This window comes from Catharus ustulatus, chromosome 6, assembly GCF_009819885.2.
Source record: "Catharus ustulatus isolate bCatUst1 chromosome 6, bCatUst1.pri.v2, whole genome shotgun sequence".
Lineage (NCBI taxonomy): Eukaryota > Metazoa > Chordata > Aves > Passeriformes > Turdidae > Catharus > Catharus ustulatus.
The window spans coordinates 10793331-10816593 of NC_046226.1; the positions used below are offsets into that span (position 1 = coordinate 10793331).

Below are 23263 nucleotides of genomic sequence, written 5' to 3' on the forward strand. Positions count from 1 at the left end.
ATTTTTATCCTGAGCATTAATAACCTGCTATTTATTCCACTATTATTAAAGAAAATATTAAAATATATGAAGATTTTATGGCAGCTCCTGCTGAGTCATTTCAAAGTGGAAAAACCTCCTTCAGTGAAAGTTATCCCATGACATTTGTTAGCTAGGTTATCTGGGGTTGCATTCCTTTCCCTTTCCTACCTGGTAACTATTGACATGACAAGTACAAGCAAGGTACAAGATAAAGGGTAAATTTATCTTTCAAATAAAGCCTTCTGTGTTGAAAGGTGAGAACTATATTGCAATCAATCTGCTACTACTGTTTTCCTTCTGTTGAAGTGGATATAAGTCAGGGAAAAGGAAGATGTCACAAAATGTGGTGATGTGCTTGCTGCAGCCTGGGCTGCTGAAGGAGGTATCTTGGTGCCTTAAAGACCATGAGAGCTGGAAATTATTTGCTGGCTCATATTTTGCACCATATGCCCCAGCAGTTGAAGTACCTACAAAGTGTGCTTAAGCAATGATATGCTGCCAGGATGAAGGCTGGTGTTCTTCAGCCTTTCAGCAGCTCTGCTGAGGGAAATTATTACAGAACCTGCAGAATCTGTTGGTTTTTCTTTATGTTTGGAATGTGGAGCTTGTTGAACTTGTCAGCCAGCCCAGCAAAAAAGGTAAAAGCCATCAGAGGCAATAAAGGCAAGTCAGTGTAGAACATTCAGAGTTCAAAAATACTTGAACCAATCCTGTCAGTGAGACAATATTCCATAAATTGCAGTAAAAAATAATGCAGTCAAATCGAGTGGGGGTGGGAGACACATAACATAAACATGTATTAGGAAGAAAATACTGTTATTTCTGAAGGATGCAGTAATCTATTTGAGACAGGTCTTGGTAAATCAGTGCTTCAGTGCCTTATTTGCAATGATGAGACAGATGATGTGAAATGATAAGAAGTCTTGCATAACTAATTCACTGCACTATTTCAGAGCTGTTAGTGGGATGATAGTAAGGGAAAATAGAGAAGACATTTTGTGCCAAAATTTTTAAAAGCACTTCATAAAGAGAAAAGTTAAAGATTAATTGACTACTGGCTGTCGTATGATAATGCAGTAAAGCACTGAGTTAGACAGACAACTGGCATAAAAGCAGCTTATGATGGGAGGCTAGAGCATGAGCACCAGCAAGCATTTGATTTTAAGACTTTAATTATCTGTAATGTCTTGTATTTTTAAATGGCTAGGTTGGGATATTGAAATATTAGTTACAAAACTTGCAGGTTAAGACAGTTGGATTTAATAAGCGGGAAGGGAGCTGGTATGTGTGCAATACAGCTCTGCTCTGAAAGGTGACTGTGAAAATTACATACTTTTTAACATAGTTATATTTCATGGAAAAGCAAATTATAGTTTCATAACCACCTGCTCTGCAAACTGAACAGGAGATCCTTGAACATCAATGGGAATATTTGCAGAGTTGGGTGCTTCTCAAAGTGAATCAGGACATCAGCCTCTGACCTGAAGCCAAAAAAGGAGAGATGGGTTTTAAAGTTGATGACTAATGTGAAACAATAAATCAGGGAGAAGTGCCAAGCTGCAAATAGCACTGTCATGCAATACACTGCCAAGTATTTCTGAGTCCTATTCAGAAAAGTTTTGAGCTCATCAGCATTGTGTGTCACTGCAATAAAACTGGGAGAAATAATGCTGTTGCCGGGGGTACAGAATGCAGAATCTGTGCCATATGGCCTGTGCTAGGTGCATTTTGCTGAGAATACAGCACAAAACAAATGCAATAGTTCCACAAATGTTGTTTTAGGACTGTGTTAAATCTCATGAGATATGGTAGGTTTCAATTCTGGTTTTCCATTTAAGGAATCTTTAGGATGAAGTAAACATATGCTTCATATAGGGGAGGCTTCTCAGGAACTCAGCTGTTCTGGGTGGTGTGGTTTTGTCTGGGTAGTGTTTGAGGCTGAGTGACAAGTGTTGAGAGACAGAGAAGAAACTCACAGGGCATCCAGAAACAGACACAAGAAGATATATTAATAGAACAGCCTCAGCAGTCAGGGAGAGTACCTGCCTTGTGTGTCCCTGTGTCTGTCCAGCCTGAATCCAGAGAGCTGCTCGTTCAGATCAGGGCACTGACTGAAGGCCCTTCAGGGATGTCAACAGCAAGACTGACTTGGACTATCTTGAGTCCTAGGTTTGGGAAAGCCCGGCTAGCGCCTTGGCATGAGGGGTCTGACTCTCTTGAGCATCACAGTTACATTTTACAAGCCTTAAAGAGCAGCCTCTGATGTTCCCACACTCTTGTTTTCCTCCCTTCTCTAAACCGGGCATGTAATTCAGGTCACAGTCAACCCTTCTATTATTGTTTCAATCCCCAAGCCAGTAAAAATAGCTTGTAAAGGCTTTCATGTTATCTCTACCACTCATTTTTTAGTAATTCTGCAGGAACACTCTGCACCCAGTTCCCTTGTTGAGCCAGAGCCTTCCAAGTGTCTTTTGCATTTTTTTTTTTCAAAATCTTGCTGCAAACAACTCAGCTATCTGGAAAATGGCCACTTACTCTTCACCTTTGCCCACTTCTCTGTTAAGAACCTCATTAAAGTGTTCCTCTGCCTTCCTGCAGTTGCATTCTTTAGAACTAAAAGCTTCCATTTTTCTTCTTTATCGGACTCACTCCCACTTCCCTTTGCTGCCACTTTTGTAAAATGCTCACATGCTGTTAGGACTCCTACTCTGCCCCATCATGTCCAGAAAGCCACAAAAGAAGTGTCTTTTGCCTCATCCTGTCAGCTTTATGTACCCACTTTCAGGAATATCATATGGCTCTGCAAGAGGGTGAGCTGGATTTTGAATGCAAACAATCAGTCACACAGCACATTAATCCTCAGCTGCTTTTGTGTCATCCTCCCCATGTTGGGTATATCTTGTAGATACCAGGATCTTTCACAACTCCCATACAGCACTCTGTTAAACTCTCAAATTCTTAGCATTTCTGTGATGTCCATGTCTAGATTTCTGTTTCTCAAAGCCTCTGGGGCATTTCTAAGGCTGTTCTGCATCTACCTCTTCATCATGCAGGTATTTATGCTATCGGCATTCTTACGAGTCACAGTCAGAACTCTTCAGGAGCCTGGTGTTCCAGGTTTCTGATTTCCTTAGCAACTGTCTCCTGGTTATATGTCTGGTGTCTCTCTGCACCACTACCTATGGACCCTGATTACTACCAAATTTGGCAAAAGCATAGAAATGGCAAAGATATTGTCATCCTGCACGTTCTGAGTGAATGGGTGATTTAACAGAGAGTGAGAAGCTGCACTTTTACCCTCCCAGAGGGAAAGACAAGACTGCCACCAGGCCTGACCTACAGGGTCTGGCAACCAGCACAGCCAGGATCCTTGTGGCACTTGTGGAGAACCCATAGGAGGGAGGTGGGAAACAGAGAGGGAACTGGAAATACTGACATGAATCAGAAGGAAGTGGTAAACACTTTGGCATATTACAGGGCTGGAGGACAGAGGCCAGATGGGTGGGAAAGGCAGGTACGGGACTCAGTGTTGGGCACAGAGCAGTTCTGGGAGGTGCTGCTATGGAAACAACACAGAGAATGAGTAGAAGAATGATGGTTAGTGCACAGATCCATTGGAAAAAGGTTCCTTAGTTCTGCAGCTCTGAGCACTCTCCATCCTGGGTCACTGCTGACAAAGGCGTTGACATGATAAACAGTGACCTGACCTCTGGAGCTCTGCATCATATCTCTAGGTGTGGCACACTTAGCAGATCTCATTCCCTTGTAACTATTTACAGCCCCAGGACTCTTTTAACATGTGATTGGTTTCTTCCTCTATTTTAGCACTTAGTTATCTTGCCCATTTCTTATGACAAACTTGAGAAAACTAGCATGTATCTGTGCAGTTCTTCATGGACTGTTCTTGTTTTTTCATCATTCACTTCTGCTGTGACTACTGACAAAGCAGATACCATGCTCCCTTTTTAATCCTGAAACAGCAAATTTATTCACTGAGAGCTTCCAAACTGGTGACTGCTAATAACCCAGGCTCATCATAATACATGCTCACACTGCATATCCAGCTGGCTTGCTTCTGCTACAAAACAGTGGCTTTGCTCATTTTTAAATGAGAGTATTCCAGCTCTCTCAACTTTTGCATGGCTGTGATACTCCTCTGGTTGCAATTTTGGGGGATGGTCTAACTGCATAGGATCCAAACGTTCTGCATTCCAAGATGCACTGGAGCATGTTGGTGATTTCCCAATGTGTATTTGAGTTTCATACAAATCAGGGGTTTTATAGGAGAAATGTTCAGCATATGCCCAGCCTGCAGTCTGAAGAACCAGGTTCTTCACCTGACCACTCTCATTCAGCTTGATGAGGAAAGGAGCCTGCAAACAAGAGCTGCTGAAGGATTAGCTGTGTGCCCTTGGGGACACTAAAGCCCTTTTGCAGGGTCATACACTAGCTAGAAAGGGCCATTAAGACACCATTAGAGCTCATACTTTGTGCTGAACGAGGCTCACAGCCCCGCCTCGGGGTAGTGAAAATGAAGCAAACCTTCACTGGAGCCTCAGGAGTTTTCTCAAGGGGAAAGGCAGCAGGCAGGAGGAGGTGCAGGCAGAACAGGACAAGCTGTAAACTTGCAGTGCATCTGGATCTAACCTGAGATGCAACCTGGTGACTGCATGCCAAATCATAGAAGGATTTAGGCTGTTAAAGATCTTTCAGTTCATTAAGTCCAGCTGTAAACCTAACACTGCCAAATGCACCACCAATGTCATGGCCTGTCCCACAGAGACAGGGCAGCTACTCACAGCTAGAAGGGAGATGGGCACTCTGACCAGCCAGGCACCTTAGATACATGACCCTCCCTATATGCCATCAGGGACAAAATTCTGGAATAGCTGTCTACCCAGGGCTCAGAGTGGCTCAGACCTTGGGTTGCTGCCCCAAATTCCTGTGTGTGCTCCAGCCAGTGCTATCCTCATGCTTTGCTAGGGGCCCAGCAGGACCCCACAACAGGAGCTGCACACCACCTTGCTCACTGGTGGCTGCTCCTTGAGGAGCTTTTTGTGGTAGTAACACACCAGATGGTTCTGGGGCAAGATAGATGGGTGGACATGACTAGTGAGGACCTGAAAAGGTAATTCCATCAGTTAGCTTAGTGCACTGCTTGTCACATTCAGAGCAGAGCCCCTGCCAGCCCTGCTGAGCAGGGTCTCTGCAGGCTCCATAACTGTGAGGCTGGCTCCAGAGCTGATACCACCTCACTCCTGCCCAAAGCCCATTTGCCCCAGAAAAAAAAGGCAATTACACAAATCAGCAATGCTTCCCTGTGGCACAGCAGGCCAAAGGTATCTGGGCTGTGTTGGGAGGAATGCTGCCAGCAGGGAGAGGGAGGGGATGCCCTCCACTTAGCCCTGGTGAGGCCCAACCTAGAGCACTGTGTCTAGCTCTGGGCTCCTCAGCACAAGGCAGACATGGACAAAGTGCAGAGTACAGTGAGGAAATGCTAAAATGATTAAGAGACTAGACCGTCTCTCTTATGGGGAAAGGCTGAGACCCTGTTCAACCTGGAAGTGAATGCTCAAGAGAATCTTACCAGTGTGTAATAAAATAAATACCTGAAGTGAGAGTGTAAAGAGAATGGAGCCAGTCTGTTTTCAGTGGTGCCCACTGACAGAAGAAGAGGCAGTGGGCAGTGGGAAACCTGGGATTTTCCATCTGAACATCCAGAAACACTTTTTCTCCCCGAGGGTGACTAAGGACTGGTGCAGGTTGCCCAGGGAGACTGAGTTCTCTACCCCTGGAAATATTCTCTCACCCCTATAGATACTGCCCACAGCCCTGGGCAATGGACTCTAGGTAGCCCTGCTTGAGCAGGGGGGGTGGAATCAGATGACCTCCAGAGGGTCCCTTCCAACCCCAACCACTCTGTGATTCTGTAACAGAAGCAGCGAAGAGCATGTGCAACACCTGGACTTTCAAAAAAGGTGCCTTTAACTTTCCATTGTGACAATGAGTGATTACATTTGGAAGCTGTCCCTGAGATTCTGCTTGAGCTGGAGCCTGCTGTGAGTACTTTGCATTTACTCTTAGAAACTACACCCAGGTGGATGGTTCAGAGAACAAATGTATTTAAATTAGGCATGTGGATTTGCATCTTAATCATGTTATCATGATTAAGTAGTACCTCAGCATTACCTGAGGCAACTATAGACTACACACCTAAATGAAACCTGAAATAGTCAAAGCCCTTCTGCTTTACATATGTCAGTGCAGATTTTCACATCTGCAGGGCAAATCATAGATTGGCAAGCAGCATTTTAATGATTGAAAGAGACAGCTTTGTCCGGGACAGGCCCCAATTAACTGCAGTAATGATGAACGCTTTGAAATAATGTATCCTGTTCCTGGACCATCACAAAATTAAATTTAGGTCTTGTCCTACTCCTAACATAATCAATAACAAAACCTCAGGGTCAGATGGATGTCAGTAGATTTCAGTGCAGTGATGACCGATTCTATCAGCCCTGGGGAGTTTAGTTATAGATAGAGTGAGTCTCTGCAATTTGCTATTGACTCCAGTGAAGTCATGGCAATTTACTGTAGCTGAGGATCTACTGCCCCCCACCTCCTGCTTAATATCAAGAACAAAAGCAGTATCATTTGGAACAGAATAGAATAGAATAGAATAGAATAGAATAGAATAGAATAGAATAGAATAGAATAGAATAGAATAGAATAGAATAGAATATTTTGGTCTGTTAGGAAGGGACCTATAGTGATCATGTAGTCCAAGCCTGTTCAATGTTTGACCACCCACTCAGTAAAGAAATGCTTCCTTATGTCCAATCTAAACCTCCCTGATGTAGCTTTGAACCACGTGCTAGGTCACTGGATCGCAAAGATAAGAGACCAGCATCTCCCTCTCCACTTCCTCTTCTCAGGAAGTTGTGGAAAGCAATGAGATCACCCCACAACTTCCTTTTCTGCAAACTAGACAGGTCCAAAGTTCTTAGCCACTCCTCACAGGACATTCCTTCCAGCCCTTCCACCAGCTTTGTTGCCCTCCTCTGGATGCCTTCAAGGACCTCAAATCCTTCTTAAGTTGTGAGAACCAGACTGGCACACAATATTCAAGAAGATCCTCTCAAAAAGAGAGATCACCACTTCATGCTCTTCTGCATTCCCCAGCCTGAGCCCTTCAGCCTGTGGCAATGGCCACTGCAGAGTCTTCAATTTTAGAAAAATCCCCATTTCTCCATCAGAGCTAAGACTCAGAACAAGTGATAACCACAGCAGCTGCCTCCTCATACACAATACATCTGCTCTGATAGCTCATGTCAGGGAAGCAGCCCTCGAACACGAGGCTCCTTGGGGAATCCTTCCTTGCTGTTTCTCCCACAGTGTTTCGCTGGTCAGACAACTTCCTCACATGGGACCATGAACTGTTAGAACCATATGGTAATCACTGCCTGGTCTTTTGCCTCTGAAAACAAGGCTTTGGTAAGACACTTGTGATGCCATAAAATGGATTTTTGACACTGTCACACACCCTAGCAGATGCAACCTGTACCCCCATGTTAGTAGGAATCGCACACACATCTGCAACATGATGTTTGGTCTTCCCTGGGAAGCTGAAGCAGCTCATCATAGATTGACTTTTCAGAACTTCAGGTTGCTCTAAAATGTGGGGAACATTTCAACATTATATAAAGAAAAAGAGAAAAACATTAAAGAGCTGGGGCTGCAGATAACTTTATATTGCCGGGGGTGGTTGAGGGCTGGCAATTAGAGAGCTGGCTGGAGACCTGTGTGGGACCAGCTGTTGTCCTTTCCTTCTTTACTGAAGCTGGACAGCAAGCCTTCACCTTCTGAAGCCAGGTGAATGCCCTACCAGGGGCATTGCCAGTCACCATACAGCTTCCATCCCCAAATTAGCTGATGCATGTCCAGCCCTTCAGGATCCTCCCTGGCTTTTTGTCTGCCCTTCCCTGATTCCTGCAGACAGTATGACCTCCACAGACCTCCAAAAAGTCCAGGTGTGTGCCACTGGAGGATGAAACTCATCAGTCTTTGCAAAAAGAAAGCGATCAGCATGGGGAATGACAGAGAGCCAGCCCTCCACAGAGAAGGTGGGAAGTGGGCAGATCAAATATTTCTGGTGGGTGGTGGATTGGCGGTGTCTGGGAGCAGGGGAGTCAGGCAGGGGTAGCATTCACCCTTGCCTGCAGTGCTGTGAAGTCCAGGTCTCTTCTGAAGTGCTGTCAATGTTGTTACAAATCTTTTTAATTGCTAATGTGTGAGACTAGAGGGACGGCTTTGGCACAGCTCTGTGCTGTGGCGGGGTAAGTCTGCAAATCCAGACTGAGTGCCTCTGGATGTGCAATGGTGCAGTCAAGATCAGCCTGAAGCTTGGCTGAAATCTTTATTCAGAGCAAATGAATAGGAGCAAAATGTCTTCTTTGCACATTGTCAGAAAAATCACTTTGTTTTTGGAAGAGGTTTTATTGAACAGAAAAGTGAGAATTATCAGAAGCAGTCTTTCAGGATATTTGATGCTGATGCTGGTATAGTTATTTTTTCACTGTCTCAGGATGCTGTGAATTGAAGCCATTTTGGTCCCACCTTTCTAAACAGTGCTCAGAAATTCATAATAAGGAACCATCAGCTGGGAATGGCTTGCCAGGTCATCATTACTGAAGAAGTAAAAGCATTTTTCTGCGCAGCGTCTCCTGCTGCTTTTAGGGCAGTGTACAACTGCATTTTTCCTGCATGCTATTTATGTTCCGCCTGTATCTTAGAAAGAGATTGGAATATTTTCTGATTTCCACTTCTCATTACCACAAAATTATTATCTATGGATTGTCCATTTTGGAGAGGGAACCAGGGAAGAGAGGACAATAGAACTTGCTTTTATTTTGATTACACATTTTCTGAAAAATCAAAGAGCACTTTGCCAGAGAAGAATGAAGTATGTATTAAAGTAGCATTACTTAAAATGCAAAAATATTTCATTCAAAGTAGATTAGTTCTATTCCTTTTAGAGAGACTTAGTTGTGCTTATCTCCATGGGAACACTACTATTAAAGTCAGTGACAGATTTTTAAAGGTTCAAGAGAGAAGACGGATGAAGTTTTATTTTTCATCTCCTATCATTCCTCTCTAGACATAAAAAAATTAATAAAATGCAGTATTAATTTAAAATGTGGTATGAATAACACTTGTACTCTCAGCAGCCCGGGAGAACTAATCCTACAGATTAGACAAGAAAAAGGAATACATTTCCTTTCTATTTATTCCACATATCACCTAAAACTCCCCTTATTCTCTGCAACAGTACAACTGTCAGCTTGGCTGAACCACAGTGCCAGAGATCTAGCAAAAAATGAAAAAGCCCACAAAACAAAATCAGATAATCTTAGTCTAGTGTCAACCCAGGCGCAAAAACTTGCCTCCAGCAATGCTGCTTTTCACACTTTGTACAAAGATTGATCTGACCAAGTCTGGCAGATGTGAAGTTGCAGTAACAAACACTATTAAATGACAAAATGGCAGCTGTACAGACAGCAAGACATGGTGCTGTGACTTGCAAGATGTCATAATTGTTGACAAGTGTTTGGGGTTTTTAACATCATCTCTTTACCACTGCTTCCACCTTCTTGGGAGATCCACAAAGAAGCATGAGCCTGAGGAGGGTTTTATGTTTTGTTTTGTCATTCCTTCAACACTGCCATGTGCCTAAACAGATTGGATCATTGAGCCAGTGTTTTCCTAAGGATACTGTGGACTTGAAATCAGAACTGAAATGAAAATGAGCTGTTGTCTTGCCTAAACGTGGTGATGACATTCTGTTCCAGATGTCCACGACAATGACCTCATCATAGTTCTCTACACTTCAGGCTTTTTCAGACAAATACTAGGAGGGGGGAAAAAAGGCAAAAACAAAAAATAAAAGAACAAATGATCTCATAAAGATTTTCATGAAAGCAGCTGCCCACTTCAGTTAATGCTGCATGGGAAGCCTTTTAATTTTATGGGATCCATTTCAGGCTCCTCATATAAACTGCCTGTAATCAGGAAACATGTAGATCAGTGAGACCATTGGCTTCCTGAAACAGCAGCAGAGAGGCAAGATCCCTTCTTTCAGGTGAATTTATCTGGGCATGAATTGAGTAAGACTACTATAAGAACATGAAAAAATAGATAAAATGATGTGTTTGGGAACCTGCTGCAGCTAGACTGGGGGAAGTGAGGGATTAGCATGGTTCCTTTGCTTATTAAGGCACTCTGCTTCCTAAGTCCTACAAAGCAAACCAGTCAGAAATGACAGTATCCCTGGAAGTCTCTACTAATACACCTAATAAATTTTTGCTTCTTTGTTCTTTGTTTTCTTTAAGGAAGTATGAAGCAATACAAAATCTTTTCAAATCCTAGTTTGTTTCATCTTCAGTTCAAAATGTTGGGTTATACCATCACTAAAATCTAGATGCTTTCAAGAGAAAAACAGAAGCACTGCCAATAAATGCACCCAATGACAGAATGCACTTAACAGAAGGTAACTTGCCAAACAGTTTTGTTGCTTTTTTTTTTTTTTTAAATTTATGTTATGGGAAAGCATTTTAGTGAGAATTGGAAATGACCAGACTCTCAGCCTTTCCCAGCACTTTCCTGTGAGCAACTGCCCGTTCTTTCCTCCCATTTCACTCATCATCATGTGCAAAGGGAAGAGCATTAGTGAAATTCCCTTGCTCAGATATTGCATTACCAGAGAGCTGAAGCAGACAGAGCTCCCTGGAAGGTTCTAGAATTCACTAACAAAAGCGCAGAGACTTTGTCTTCTTTGAGAAATTTCCTGTGTACTTGCCATCATGGCTAACAAACCAGTGGTGACTTCCTTGTTGTTGTTGTTTTTAATATTGACTGCATTAGCTCAGTGTTCAGGCTTACATGGTGCAATGTCATCAAAGACAGCACTGATAGATTACTTTGGCTCCCAGTATAGATGACAGCTGTATATTTACACTGCGTTTGGCAAGAAGGGATTTTTCAGAATATTGCCAAATACAAATAGAGCTGTAAAGGTGACAGTTTCCTAAAAAATAATTCCAGGAAGGAAAGTCCATGATAACAACAAGATACAAAGCAGTCGTGTGACTTTTAGGCATGTTTAACTCTTTTTTTATATTCTGCCTGTGGAACTCATTACTAAGAGCTTTCTCTGATTTCAATTTAATTATATTTTGCATTCTGGATCCTTAGAAAACTCCTCCCTTGCTGCACATTAGTCATCTTCTCTCTCAGTTAAAAATTTCATCTAATTTCCTTAATGAATTGAATATATTTAGGTCTTCTAGCTAGGTTTTCTAGCTCTTAGACTCTCCCCTTTGCTACTATAAAAACATAATTTAGGCAAGAAATAAAATATTGCGACCTGATGCTTTTTTCTCTTTTTCTAGAATTATCTGTCCAAATGTAACAAAGGAGATAGTTGCAACTTCTTCACTTTTTATTTTTAGCATGGTGTTTTCCTTGTTAATGAGCTATGCTTGCAATTTCTGTCCATAGTCTATATTTCTTTATTTTCCTCATTTCCAAAATGATCTGTGGGTGGATTTTCCTGAAGTCATAAAGCAATGACACAGCTATTTCCCGTTGCCATCAAAATTCTCTAGCAGAATTTCTCCCTCTACAAGTTACTAAGTTCTTGGAGTACAGACAAAACAAAACAAAACAAAAAGGAGACCTAAGTTGATTGAGTTGATTGGATCCATAAAAACGTTTCAGTAGCCACATGGAAGATCTACAATAATGCCTGATAAGTGAGAAAACTGAGAACCTGTTCACTTGCCAAAAAAAAAAAAAAAATAAAAAAAGAGGAGACCTTAAAACAATTAAAATCAGATCCATTCCAGAAAAAAAGAGATGTATTTTTCCACTTAAATATGCCATAGGAAAAAGGAACTGGTATGATGGATCATTTAATTCATTTTAGCCAGATCACATTTATTTTTAGCCTATGGAATTGGCACAGATGAGTAACAGAAGCAGAATACCTTCAGCTACATTTCCAAGTTTACGTACAATTCCTAGTAGTAATACCAAATGTCACCTTTTACTCAGTATAGTTTTTTGTAGCTGAAACCCTTGCTGTGAAACACCAGATTTACAATTCAAAAAACTTTTAACTCTTTGCAAGGGTTTTTTAAAATAAAATTTCAACTAATTCTGGAATACCTACAGTATCACTCATAAATAATCCTGCACGTGCTGGTCTGATGTACTAAACCCTCCATAGCTGTTAAAGCCGGATTCAATATCATCTGTCACCCATCTGTCGTTTTCCCAGCACTGGACCCAGTTCTTCCCTGCTACTGGTGCAAGTCAGGAATAGCTCCTGAAACCCCTGAATTCTGCTAATGCAAAACAGACTGAGGAGACTGGAAACCACAGAGCGACTGGTAGGCAGAGATGGCTATTTCTACACCGAGCTGCAGTCTCCTTTATCTCTTCCTTGCTGAAGGAGGTGATGACAATCACCACCTGCAGGAACAGATAAGGGCAAAGACAGATATTGTAACAGGATCTTTAAAACTCTGTTCTCCCCGGCTATTGCTCTGATCAACTGCCTGAAAATTACTCTCCAAAGTGGTAATAAGCTGAAAATGTTAGGCTTTCCTTTTAAATAAAGCAACAGCACCAGAAGAACAATTGTGATTGTTAAAATACCAAGGCTCCTCTAAATGAATGTATCTGTGATATGACACAGTATGAGGTCAGATGAAGCAACTGTAACCAAGGAGGAACAGGGTGAGAGAACAATGAAAACTTCGAGATCTGCTGCAAAATATTTTTTTCAAGTGGATGTTTGTAGAAGGAAGTACAAAGAGATAGAAGTTTTTCAGGAAAAACAAAACTATTTTAGTCTACTGTGGGTTTTGTTTTAAAATTATAGGTTCTCTGTGTGATTCACAGGAAGTTCTATCAACTTGCATTTTTTAGAATTAACAGGTCCGAACATGCCTGTATCTTCTTGACCCAGGTACTAGGTCCAAATGCACAGGATGGTATTATTGTGAATGGAACAGCTTTCAAATGTAACAGATATCTGCTGTCAAAGAGATCTCAAATATGCCTTAGGGCCAAGGGATCCTAAAAGCAAGTATTTGTGTGATCTGTAATTTCTGTGAGTATTTCTGCTGGCCCTCGGTGTCAATGGTGTGTTCCACAGTAAATCCCCCATGGCTCTGCCTGGGTGTGCTCCTGGCCCTTGGCAAAGGGCAGCTCCCCGTGCGCAGCCCTGGTTGGGTTTGGCCTTGCCATTGGCCCTGCAGGTGACAGATGGGAACGATCAGGTCTTTCAGCAGTGACTGACATGGCACGTCTGACCATGAACAAAGCCCAGTCTGGCTCCTGCTGCCAGAGGCAGGGTGTTCCCAGCGCAGACAGAACCAGCGCTCGGCTGCCTCCTCTCCCGTGCGATGCTTTGGAACGCACAGCACTCCAACTGCCTGCCGGGGGAGACAGGCAAGGAAACAGCATCCTTGCCAGTTCAGCTTTGCATCAGGACCTGACTGGCTGCATTCCTACAGAAGTAAACTCCCATCCCAAGCTACTCAGCATCTTGCCTTGAGGTGCTGCAGCTTCCAGAGAGAACAGTTCTCAGAATAAGCTGTGATGGGAAAAAAAGCAGTGCTGCAGAAAGTTTTGAGTGCCTTACACCCAGCTCTCTTCTTCTTCAAGGGATCAAGCAAAGCAGCTGTGATCACACAGGGGTCTTTTTGCCCAGGCTAGCTGCTGCTGGGAAATAAAGTCCTGTCACCAGGGAGGTTCGGAAAGCTTCCAGACACCATGTCCTGCTGCAAAGCCATGCCAGCCCTGTGCCTGTTGCCACTGAGGCAAGTCACAGAGCAGGGAATCATGAACCTAGGCTGGGAAAGAGAAAACCCCTGTCCAGGTGTGGTTGGAGAATTCTCCCAATGGCCACAGCATCTGGTGAAGACCTGTGGGGATGGTGGCCCTGGGGTCACCACATCCTTCATGGGAACCCATGGCCTGGCATGGCCAGGTGTGGGGCTGAGTGGCTCAGGCAGGAGCTGGGTGGCTTGGGCAGGCTGCCCAGTCCCCAGTGCACCTGCCTGACCAGTGGGAAGGGGAGTTTGCAGGCCTGGGATGGCACAGGCAGGGCACACACACTGGACACATGTTGTCCATGAAATGGGGATCATTACCTGGTGTGCAACAAGCCAAGAACTGCACACTTGAGAGAGACATTGATTATTTAATCAGCGTTATGCAAGTCTGGGTGCTCAGTGATGCTCCACAAAACAAGTACAAGCCACCAGAGCTTCTGCACCATCATTCATAAACAGAAATTCAGTGTTAGTAACTTCCCAAGCTCAGCTTCTCTACTGGGGTGGATTAGTAATTTCCATACTGGTTACATACCCCAGCTAACTTCTGCATGTGCTCAGAGAAAGGGTCTTCATCTGGACAGGGGTCTTTCTGACCTGTAGATGTGATCTTTAGTACTGTACTTTAGATAGTTCAGCAATAGGATACATGGACCTTGAATGTTTTTGCCCAAGTTAGCAATGGAGCCCCTGGAGCGAGTCTGGTGGAAGACAGCAAGGATGACCGGGGGACTGGAGCATCTCTCTTATGAGGAAAGGCTGAGGGAGCTGGTGCTGTTCAGCCTTGAGAAAAGACCACTGAGAGGGGACCCCACCAATGTCTACGTGTATCTGAAAGGAGGGTGGCAAGGGCAGAAACCGATGCACATGAAGTTCCACCCCAACATGAGGAATAACTTTACTGTGCAGTGACCATGCACTGAACAGGTTGCCCGGAGAGGTTGGAGTCTCCCTCACTGGAGACATCCAAGAGCCATCTGGATGCCATCCTGTGCCATGTGCTCTGGAGTGACCCCGATCGAGCAGGGAGGCTGGACAAGACGCCCCGTTGTGGTCCCGGATCCATTCCAAGAGCCTGTGATTGTGTGCACGTAGACAGACACCAACATCACACAGCCATGTGCTGCGTGCCTGAAGCTGATAGTGCAGCATGTCCATCAGTGAGCGATGCTGGCTGCTGCCTGATGCTGACTAGGGCTCCTTTGTCGTGCTTGAAAGCACACACAGATGTTACACCAAAGAACCTCCTCACCGAGAGTAACACACACACGCACACACACACACAAATATGCACACAAATACATACATACATACACACATACACATGCACACACACACACAAATATACACACAAATACATACATACACACACACAAATACATACGCACACGCATACACATACACGAACACGAACACGAACACGAACACACACACACACACACGCACACACACACGAAAGTGCCGACGCGGATGCACAGCGCACGCCGCCCCTCCCCTCCCCGTGGCGAATCTGCCGCTACGGGGCGCCGCCCGGCCCAAGCTTCCTACGCGGCTTCGCGCGGCCCTGCCCACGTCGGAGCGCGCGGGCGCCGCGCCGTGGGCGTGGCCGGAGCCGCTCCGAGGGACGCGCCGGGCCCGGGGAGGAGGAGCGGGATCGGGAGCGGGATCGGCCCTTCCCCGGCGCCGGGGCGAGGCCGCAGCGGAGCGGGGCGGGGGGTGGCCGGGTCCGGCCCATGGACCGTCCGTGCCCGAGGCGGAGCCCGTGGAAGGAGCCGCTCGGCCGCGGGAGGCGGCGCGCGGCGGCTGAGCGCGGCTGAGCCCCGGGGCCTTCGCTTCGCCCCGTCCCGTCCGTGCCCCGCGCCCGCCGCCCGAGCGGCACCATGTCGGCCAAGGTGCGGCTGAAGCGGCTGGAGCAGCTGGTGCTGGACGGGCCGCAGCGGCACGACAGCGTGCTGAGCGTGGAGACCCTGCTCGACCTCCTGGTCGGCGTCTACGCCGAGTGCAGCCGCGACTCGCCGCTCCGCCGCGACCGATACGTGTCCGACTTCCTCGAGTGGGGTGAGCCCGGGCGGGGGCCGCGGGGCCGGGTGGCGCGGGCCGTGCGCGGTGCCTGGCTGAGGGGCGGCGGGCCGGCCGGGGGCGGCCCCGCCGTGCGCTCCCACCGCCGCTCCCGGCAGCGGCCGGAGACGCCGCCCCTGGATGCGGCGCCTCCCTGGGGAACACCCCCGCCGCCAGCCGGGCCTTGACCCTCCAGGTCTCCTCCCTCGGTCCCAGGCGAACCGCTTGGCAGCCGGCAGCAGGAGCAGCAGCGGAGTGTCCTTGGCCTGAAACCCTGCTCGGCTTAGCCCGAAATGTCAGGCTAATCCAGCGCTTCTCGAGGGTTTCCTACCTGGGGGAGGGGAGGAGGGGAGAGCACCAGGCTCAGGCTTTGAAGTGTTGCTCTGGTGCCGGCTCGCTGCTTTACAGAGGGCGTGTGTGTGTGTGGCTCGAAGAAACAACAGTTCTCGTTCATCATGCAGTCTTTTTTAATTTGGGCATGCCCCCCAAGGACAGAGTATTTCTAGGCAGCCTTTCTAAGAGCTTTGTTTAATGGTTCCCTACTGTTAAGCAGCCTGATAACGAGAGACCTCCAATAGTCTGGAGCGTGCTGACAAAAGAAAATGTGGATACTTTTGATGGCACTTAGGATAAAAGTTTTCTATCCAATGTTGTTTAGTTAGGACTATTGACTAGAGGTATGTGGAGAGCTGAGATCCTTCCCTGCTGCATGTCTAAATGAATTTATGTTAAAATGGCCATGGTGGCTGACTGGTTTATTCAGCTGAGTAAGTTATGAATAATAATGTATGACGAAGGTGACTTAACTTCTCCATGGAATAAGAATGGAAGGGGAGGGAGGAGAGATCATTGCTCACGAGAATGTTGTCCCGTTTATCAGCTGTTCCACGCATGTACAGTTAATTAGGCTTTAAAAGAGCACTCTATAAAAAAAATCAAAAAACAACAAAAAAACCCAACCAACAAAACAAAGGATTTCCTAAGGGAGAGGGAGGGGCAGATTTACTTCAGTAAATGCAAATGTGTGTCTTTAGCACTAGAGACCAGAGCACTAACATGAAGGGACAGCTGGTTCTCCTTAATTTCTGTGGGGACCACCACTCTTTGTCATACACTAACAAACTAAGAGGATTCACTTCCTGGACTCTTCTATTGACGTCAGTAATGCGATTGCCAACTGAATAATTAACCACTTTATCACATCTGCCCCGCAAGGCTGCAGCCTGGGGAACATTGATTATTTGTTTTGTCATGGGAGCTTTGTCTGTCTTTTGCAAAGAGCATTCAGGGTTTTTTGTTTTCAAGCTGATGGCGTGAACGAGTGAGCACCAGCAAATTGTTAAGTGTGCTAGATCAGACTGCATACTTTGAAAACTGAAGTTGGAAGGATTTGGGGCAGGCCAGAGAATGATATGCTTTTTCTATAGCGCTGCTGGTGGTTGTGTCTTACTGATTGATCCCAGCGTTGTCATTTTCTGTGTGATAGAGAGGCCGATTATCCAATTGTTTATAAAATCGCTTCTTTTAATTCTATTTATTGTGTTCACTGAATGTGAAAAGGTTACTGACTTGATGAAAAGTATAGCTTGCAATAAAAACAGTGTGTAGGTTTTACTGCAGTGTGGGATTACCCTGGTATAACAAAGTGCCTATTCAATAAATAATTGAAATGTATGTGAGCTACCATCTGGTGCTGCAGTGTAGGGATAAAAGTTTATAATCCAGGCTCTTGATGGTAAGGGGGTGGGCCTAAGTCTGGACTGTATTTTGGTGTTCCATCAACAAGGGATACCCTTAATACCAATTACAGCTGATACTGTGTCTTCCTTCCTTTCCTTCAAGCTGTTAAAAACAAATCAGTGCCAGCAAGGAGACACCTTTTATCTGTGTCCTAATGCCCTCACAGTGTGTTTCCACTGACAAGGAACTTGTTTCTGCCTCCAGCTAATAAGGAAAATATCATGCCAAACATGCTAATCTTCCTTATGTCATGATGTGTCTTAATTACAGCCTGATTTGCTGTTAGAAGATATTCTGGATTAATGTGCACAAGTTTTCTATGCTGTTATGTGTCTGTAGAAGCATCAGAGTGTAGTTAAATATTTGGGATGTGCTTTGAAGATCAGTGTTTCTTTATCAACTGGAGACAGAAGGAATTTCCTTTTGACAAAATGGAGACTTACCACTGTCAATGAAAATAAGCTGCATAGGTATTAAGTTTGAATTTAGATGAAGTATAACAAATATCTTTTACAACTTTGACTTTAAAACTGGGTGTGAAGTATCACACATGTAAAATTCCCTTGAAATGATTCAGCATGGCTAATGGACTTGCTTGCCTTCTTTATTGGCTAAAGAAAATAGAGTTCAGGCGTGGTAGTTGAGGCAGGATTTTTTTTCTGGCTGTGGGGTACAGAGGATATTCTGAATTGTGTGGTGTAGTTGCTGGGTGTAGATATCTCTGCTTTCTGACAGAGCACGGTGCTGCTCATATGCTGTAGCTGGTGGATGCTGGAGAACTGGGGAATCCAGAAAATTAGGTCCCATGTTCATTTTGTGAGACTTAGGCCACTTCCCCTCTATTCCACATCTGTGGAAGCCTTGCGCCTTCTGTGTGGAGGCTGATAAACTCCAAATGGTGCATACCATTGCTTCTGTCCTATTAATTCCTCTGCTGCTTCCTGGTAGTCCTGCCACAGGCTTTTTTCTTCAAAATCTTCTTCCTATTTGCTAACCATAGAAGGGTGCAGGGTGTGGTCCTTTGCCTTGAGGCAGCTTGTGGCTTCCATTGCTTTACAAATCTTGTAAGAATCTGCCATTTTAACCTTGTCAATTATAGCTTTCCCATGGTGAATGGAGCTTTCAGACTGTTCTTTCCCTATACTGGAAGTATAATACACTTAGCTTTATGCCAAGTGTCTTTGGAGAAGAGCTAGCTGAACTGCAAATGAGGAGTCCAAAGTCCTTTTCTTCTAGTTATTTTTATTTATAACTTCCGTTGAATAAGCTCTCACCCAGTTTGTTATCACTGTTATATTGTTTATATAATAGATATTGAAATAATACTCGGTATTCTTAGTGAGAATTGAATTCCAAGTCTGTTAGGTAACAGACCCATGTCTACTTGGGAAGTTCAGGAAGAACTTTCCAAATCTGTGCCTAGTGTCTTTTAAACTGTTGCTGCATCTGGTGCTCATAGAATGAGAAGTAGTGAGGAGTCCTGTTTATTTTAGCTGTCTTTGCTCTCTCCTGTCTGAAAGTGAGACTACCTGAAGCTATCAGCAGGCACAGAGGAGGCTGCATGGACTTCAGACTTACCTGATGGACTATGGATGCTGCAGTGTGGTATTGTCCACACACTGCTGAGGAATGTCCCAAGAGACTTTTCCTGCAGAAAATGTGTGCTGTCCTTTATTTATCCTGACAAGGAGAAAAGTCCAGAAGTGCTGGAGCAGCACAGTTACAGCTCAGGTGTCTGTGCACCACCTGTCCTTCAACTTTCAGGTACAGCGTGTTCCTCCCTATGGAGTCTCTTGTTCTCATACTGAGGCATCTGAGTCTTGCATAACCCCGTGCTAGAGTGGCTGCTCACAGGGCACCTTGCTGGCTGGCATCACTTCTGTGCTGGTTTGACATCACCTTGTTTTTCAGGAGTTATCTCAGCTGGCTGTGGCTGGTGCTCACTGCCCCTTCCTTCCAGTCGCCAGGAACTGGTGCAACCGGCTGCTCCATTTTTGGACAGCTACTTGTCACAGTTTGCAGCCAGTAGTCAAACATGTTCAGAGGAGAGTGTCGCAGGAATGGGCTTTATTTGTATTCAAAATGATCCTGGTGCTGCACAGCCTCTCTTGCTTCAGCCTTTGTTTCCCCTGACCCTGTTTCATACTTTTGGCCTGCTACAGAGGGCAAGGTGGCACGTGTCCCCATACACTTCATTCAGTGTTGTCTCACTCCCAGGCTGTGTACTGGCTGATTCGCTCTGTGACAACACCTCAAAACCCATGTCAGAGTAGCTTAGACTGCTCTGTGTTTGGTTTTTTTTTTGTTTGAAGCAGGGTCACAAGATGTGGACTGTTTCTCCTCATTTGCTATGAGCTGTCTGAATGCTGACTTATCTTCTGTGTTTTCAGCTTGTGCAAGGTCTGCTACCCAGCTAGAGTGGTGTTCTTTTGAATGGTGGTGGTGGAGGAGTTTTTTGTCTCTGTGTTTTTCTTTTTTCCTGAGAGGAACTTTAAGGATGCTGAAGCTGTGGGGGAAATGAAGAAGATGCAGATGACTAGCACAAGTATGCCAGCTTGGCACCTTCTGCTGAACTCTTGAAGACAGTCTGGCATAATAGGCAGTGGATGCTGTTGTAGTAACATCAATATATTCTCAGTCTGGACTAGGGGAGAAAAAAACCCGTCAACACAGAGTGCTCAAAGCAACCTCTAGCCTGGCCCTGAACTGCCACTTTTGGGTATATATTTGTTACACTTGAGTCTGGCCCATGGATGGAAAAAATCACACTCAGAGCATTGACTGGGAAGGGCTGCTGTGCTGGTGCAGTGATTCACAACTTTAGGTCACTGTTGGGACTGGTGCTTCAAGTTTGGATCTTACCATATGGAGGGGCTCTGTGAGCTTTGCCAGTTGACTCCAAGGCCTAGTCTTTCCTCCTTCCAGTTGTGCTTAAAGAGACACCTTAAACTTTCAGATAAAAAAATACCTAGTTAGGGAAGGGATAACCTTGCAGGGTGGCCTTTCTGTCAGAACAGTGCAGAGCCTGTTCTCTCAGCCTGAGAGCAGTTGTGTCCAGAAGTGTACGTGTGAGCCTGAGAAAGGCTCTTTCCAGCCTGCCTTAGAGCATCTTCTGAACTAACTGCAGGGTTGACCTAGTCCTCTGCCACAGGTACTGATGTACTAGAAAAATGCTAGGTAGGCAGGGACACAATGTGTGGCAAGTGTGCTGCTAGCATAGGAGGCAGAACTATCCTTAAGTATTTTAGAGATGACCTCAGAGCTGATGGACTTTCAGGGCTGCTTATGAGGATCTGTTGGTCTTTTGGGGTTACACCAGGAAAAACTGTCCCTTGATAGCATGTCATATCTCTTGACTTGAGGGCTTAAATTCCTCTCTTCCTTCCCTTTGGCACTCCTCCCCTACTTGCAGAAATACACAAAAACCCAGGAAGGGACCTCAGGCCCTGCCAGCTTATATAATGTCCTTGTCTGTGCAGGCAGAAGCTGTGCAGTGGGTGATAAGCCTGTTGGGCACGTGTGTGAACTGACAGTGGTTGGATAATGAAGACAGCTGATGAACAAGAAAACTGAATTGCAGATTTTGGCTAAGTTTCCTCTATATCACTCTCTATCCGCCAAAGCCTGTTATGATCCCTTTTACTCGAGCTAGTGGCTGCAAGGTGTGGACTGGGGGCCCACTGGGGCAGGGTGCAGCTACAGGTGCCTTGCTCGTGTTCTGGAAAGGTGAGTGGTGGTGGTGACCATGGGGTTTTGTGCAGTGTGGATGCAGCTAGAACTCTTCCCTGCTCTTGAAAGCTTTCCTGTGGTCATAGATGGGGCGCCATGGCTTGGGTCACCTTCTGTAATGAGGTCATGATGTTTATCTGCAGAACAGTTCAACCCTGGCTGCTGAATCCCGGTTTCCTGCATCCTCTGCTTTGATAAAACTGGTTTTGTTCTTTTCAAAGATGTATGTTAGGATTAATTCATGTTGAAGTAGCCCAAGCTGCCATGTTAGCTTTGACAGCATTGTAGTCTGGGCTAGTGACGTGAGGGCGTGTGGTTAAAATCCTGCTTCTGTATGGTGATGGACTCTTTACAGGACATCTGTTTTAACCTGTTATTTTTAGAATGAGGCAGACTCTTTTAATGACTTTTTCTATAAAACTTCATGCTGTGAAGCACTGGCACTGAATGCTGCAGTTATGTTTTCATAGTGGCAAAGTAACATGGTCTGGAGGATGAGAGGCCCATTGGCATCCGCTGTTAAAGTGACAGATGGCCTGGATGAAGATTGTCTTTTGTCCCATAGAAGGAAGTTGGTATTGCTTTTCTCCTGTGGATGAAGGTGCTAATAAAATAGCACCAGCTTTAGTTAGGGCTTGAGGAATTATGTGATATATTGAAGGCTGTGATCTGTATTTTGCATTTAAATTTTAGTTATCTGTGAAAACTCAGAAAGGGTAAATAAGTCGCTGATAAGTTTGTCTTCATACAGGAAAATATGTGTGCAGCTTGTAGTTTCTCATTGATGGTACATGATAAAGTGTAAGATTGTAATGCAGAAGAAGGATTTCATAAGCATCCATAAATCTAACTTTTTGCTCTTACTTCACTTGCAAATGTAAATTATTTTCATATTGATTTTTCACAGATAAGATATAATATTTTGCAAAAAAAAATACTCAATTTACATCCTTAGTACTTGCATAGTCCTCAGAGTTATGCATTATCAGTGGAAATGGCTTGGAAGTCTGTTTAGTCAACAGATCCAGTACAATGAACTTTTTCATCAAATTAAGTTGAACTATTCTATTTTTGCAAACAATTAATGTGTGGGAATGAATCAGTTTCTTCCACACCTACTAGAACAAATGATTTTAACTGTGTGAATCAGAACTGAAAACACTTATTTCATTAGCTTTTTTTAGCAAGTTACTTCTACTTTATGGTTGTATATTGATGTTTTAGGAATGTTGATCTGTAGTTGAGATTAGCTGGGAATGTTAAACTACAGATTCTTTAAATTTATTAAAAAATTACATTTTTTCCCTTGCGTGTAATTCATGCAAACTGGTTTGAGATGGGTATTAGAGAAAGGAAAAATTATAATACTTAACAATTGCAAATTTATCTGTACTATTAGCAGAATGCAGTGCCTAGGATTATGAAAAATTTTATGGGTTCATCTTTTCCATTACCAAATTCTGAAAAAATTAATAGGAAGATGAACCACAAACTGCTTAAAAAATATAAGGGACTTATTAGAGCTTTTTAGATTTTTATTTCCTTTTGGTAATACTTTAAATAGAGTTGACATTTGTTTCCTAACTCTTTCATATGGTATGCTTGAGAGTTCAAATATATTCTTGGTGTTACCAAAGGGCTTGTATCACACTCACTATTATATCCCACTGAATAGCTAGGAGGTTTTGCATTTTATTTTATTTTTTAATTTTTTTTTTTTAAGGGATTTAATTTTAAAAATTCTCCTGGTCTGAGAATTTTTATGTACATGTACTCTGTGATTCAGTGTGATGTGTTCATTTTTTAGCTGTTTC

General features: G+C 44.4%; 1 protein-coding gene across 13 annotated transcripts in view; it reads left to right on the plus strand.

Annotated features, from left to right (window-relative positions):
* Positions 1-15733: 15733 nt before the first annotated feature.
* CDC42BPB (CDC42 binding protein kinase beta) overlaps positions 15734-23263 on the plus strand; it is an 89027-nt gene continuing 81497 nt past the window's right edge. For 8 of the 13 annotated variants that reach the window (XM_033061978.1, XM_033061981.2, XM_033061982.2 and 5 more), the window contains exon 1: positions 15735-15980. In XM_033061978.1, coding sequence (XP_032917869.1) covers positions 15803-15980 — 178 coding nt within the window. In that variant the 5' untranslated portion in view covers positions 15735-15802. Of the gene's footprint in view, positions 15981-23263 lie in introns of all 13 variants that reach the window. The other 5 variants (XM_033061986.2, XM_033061988.2, XM_033061989.2 and 2 more) reach the window with 2 other exon arrangements.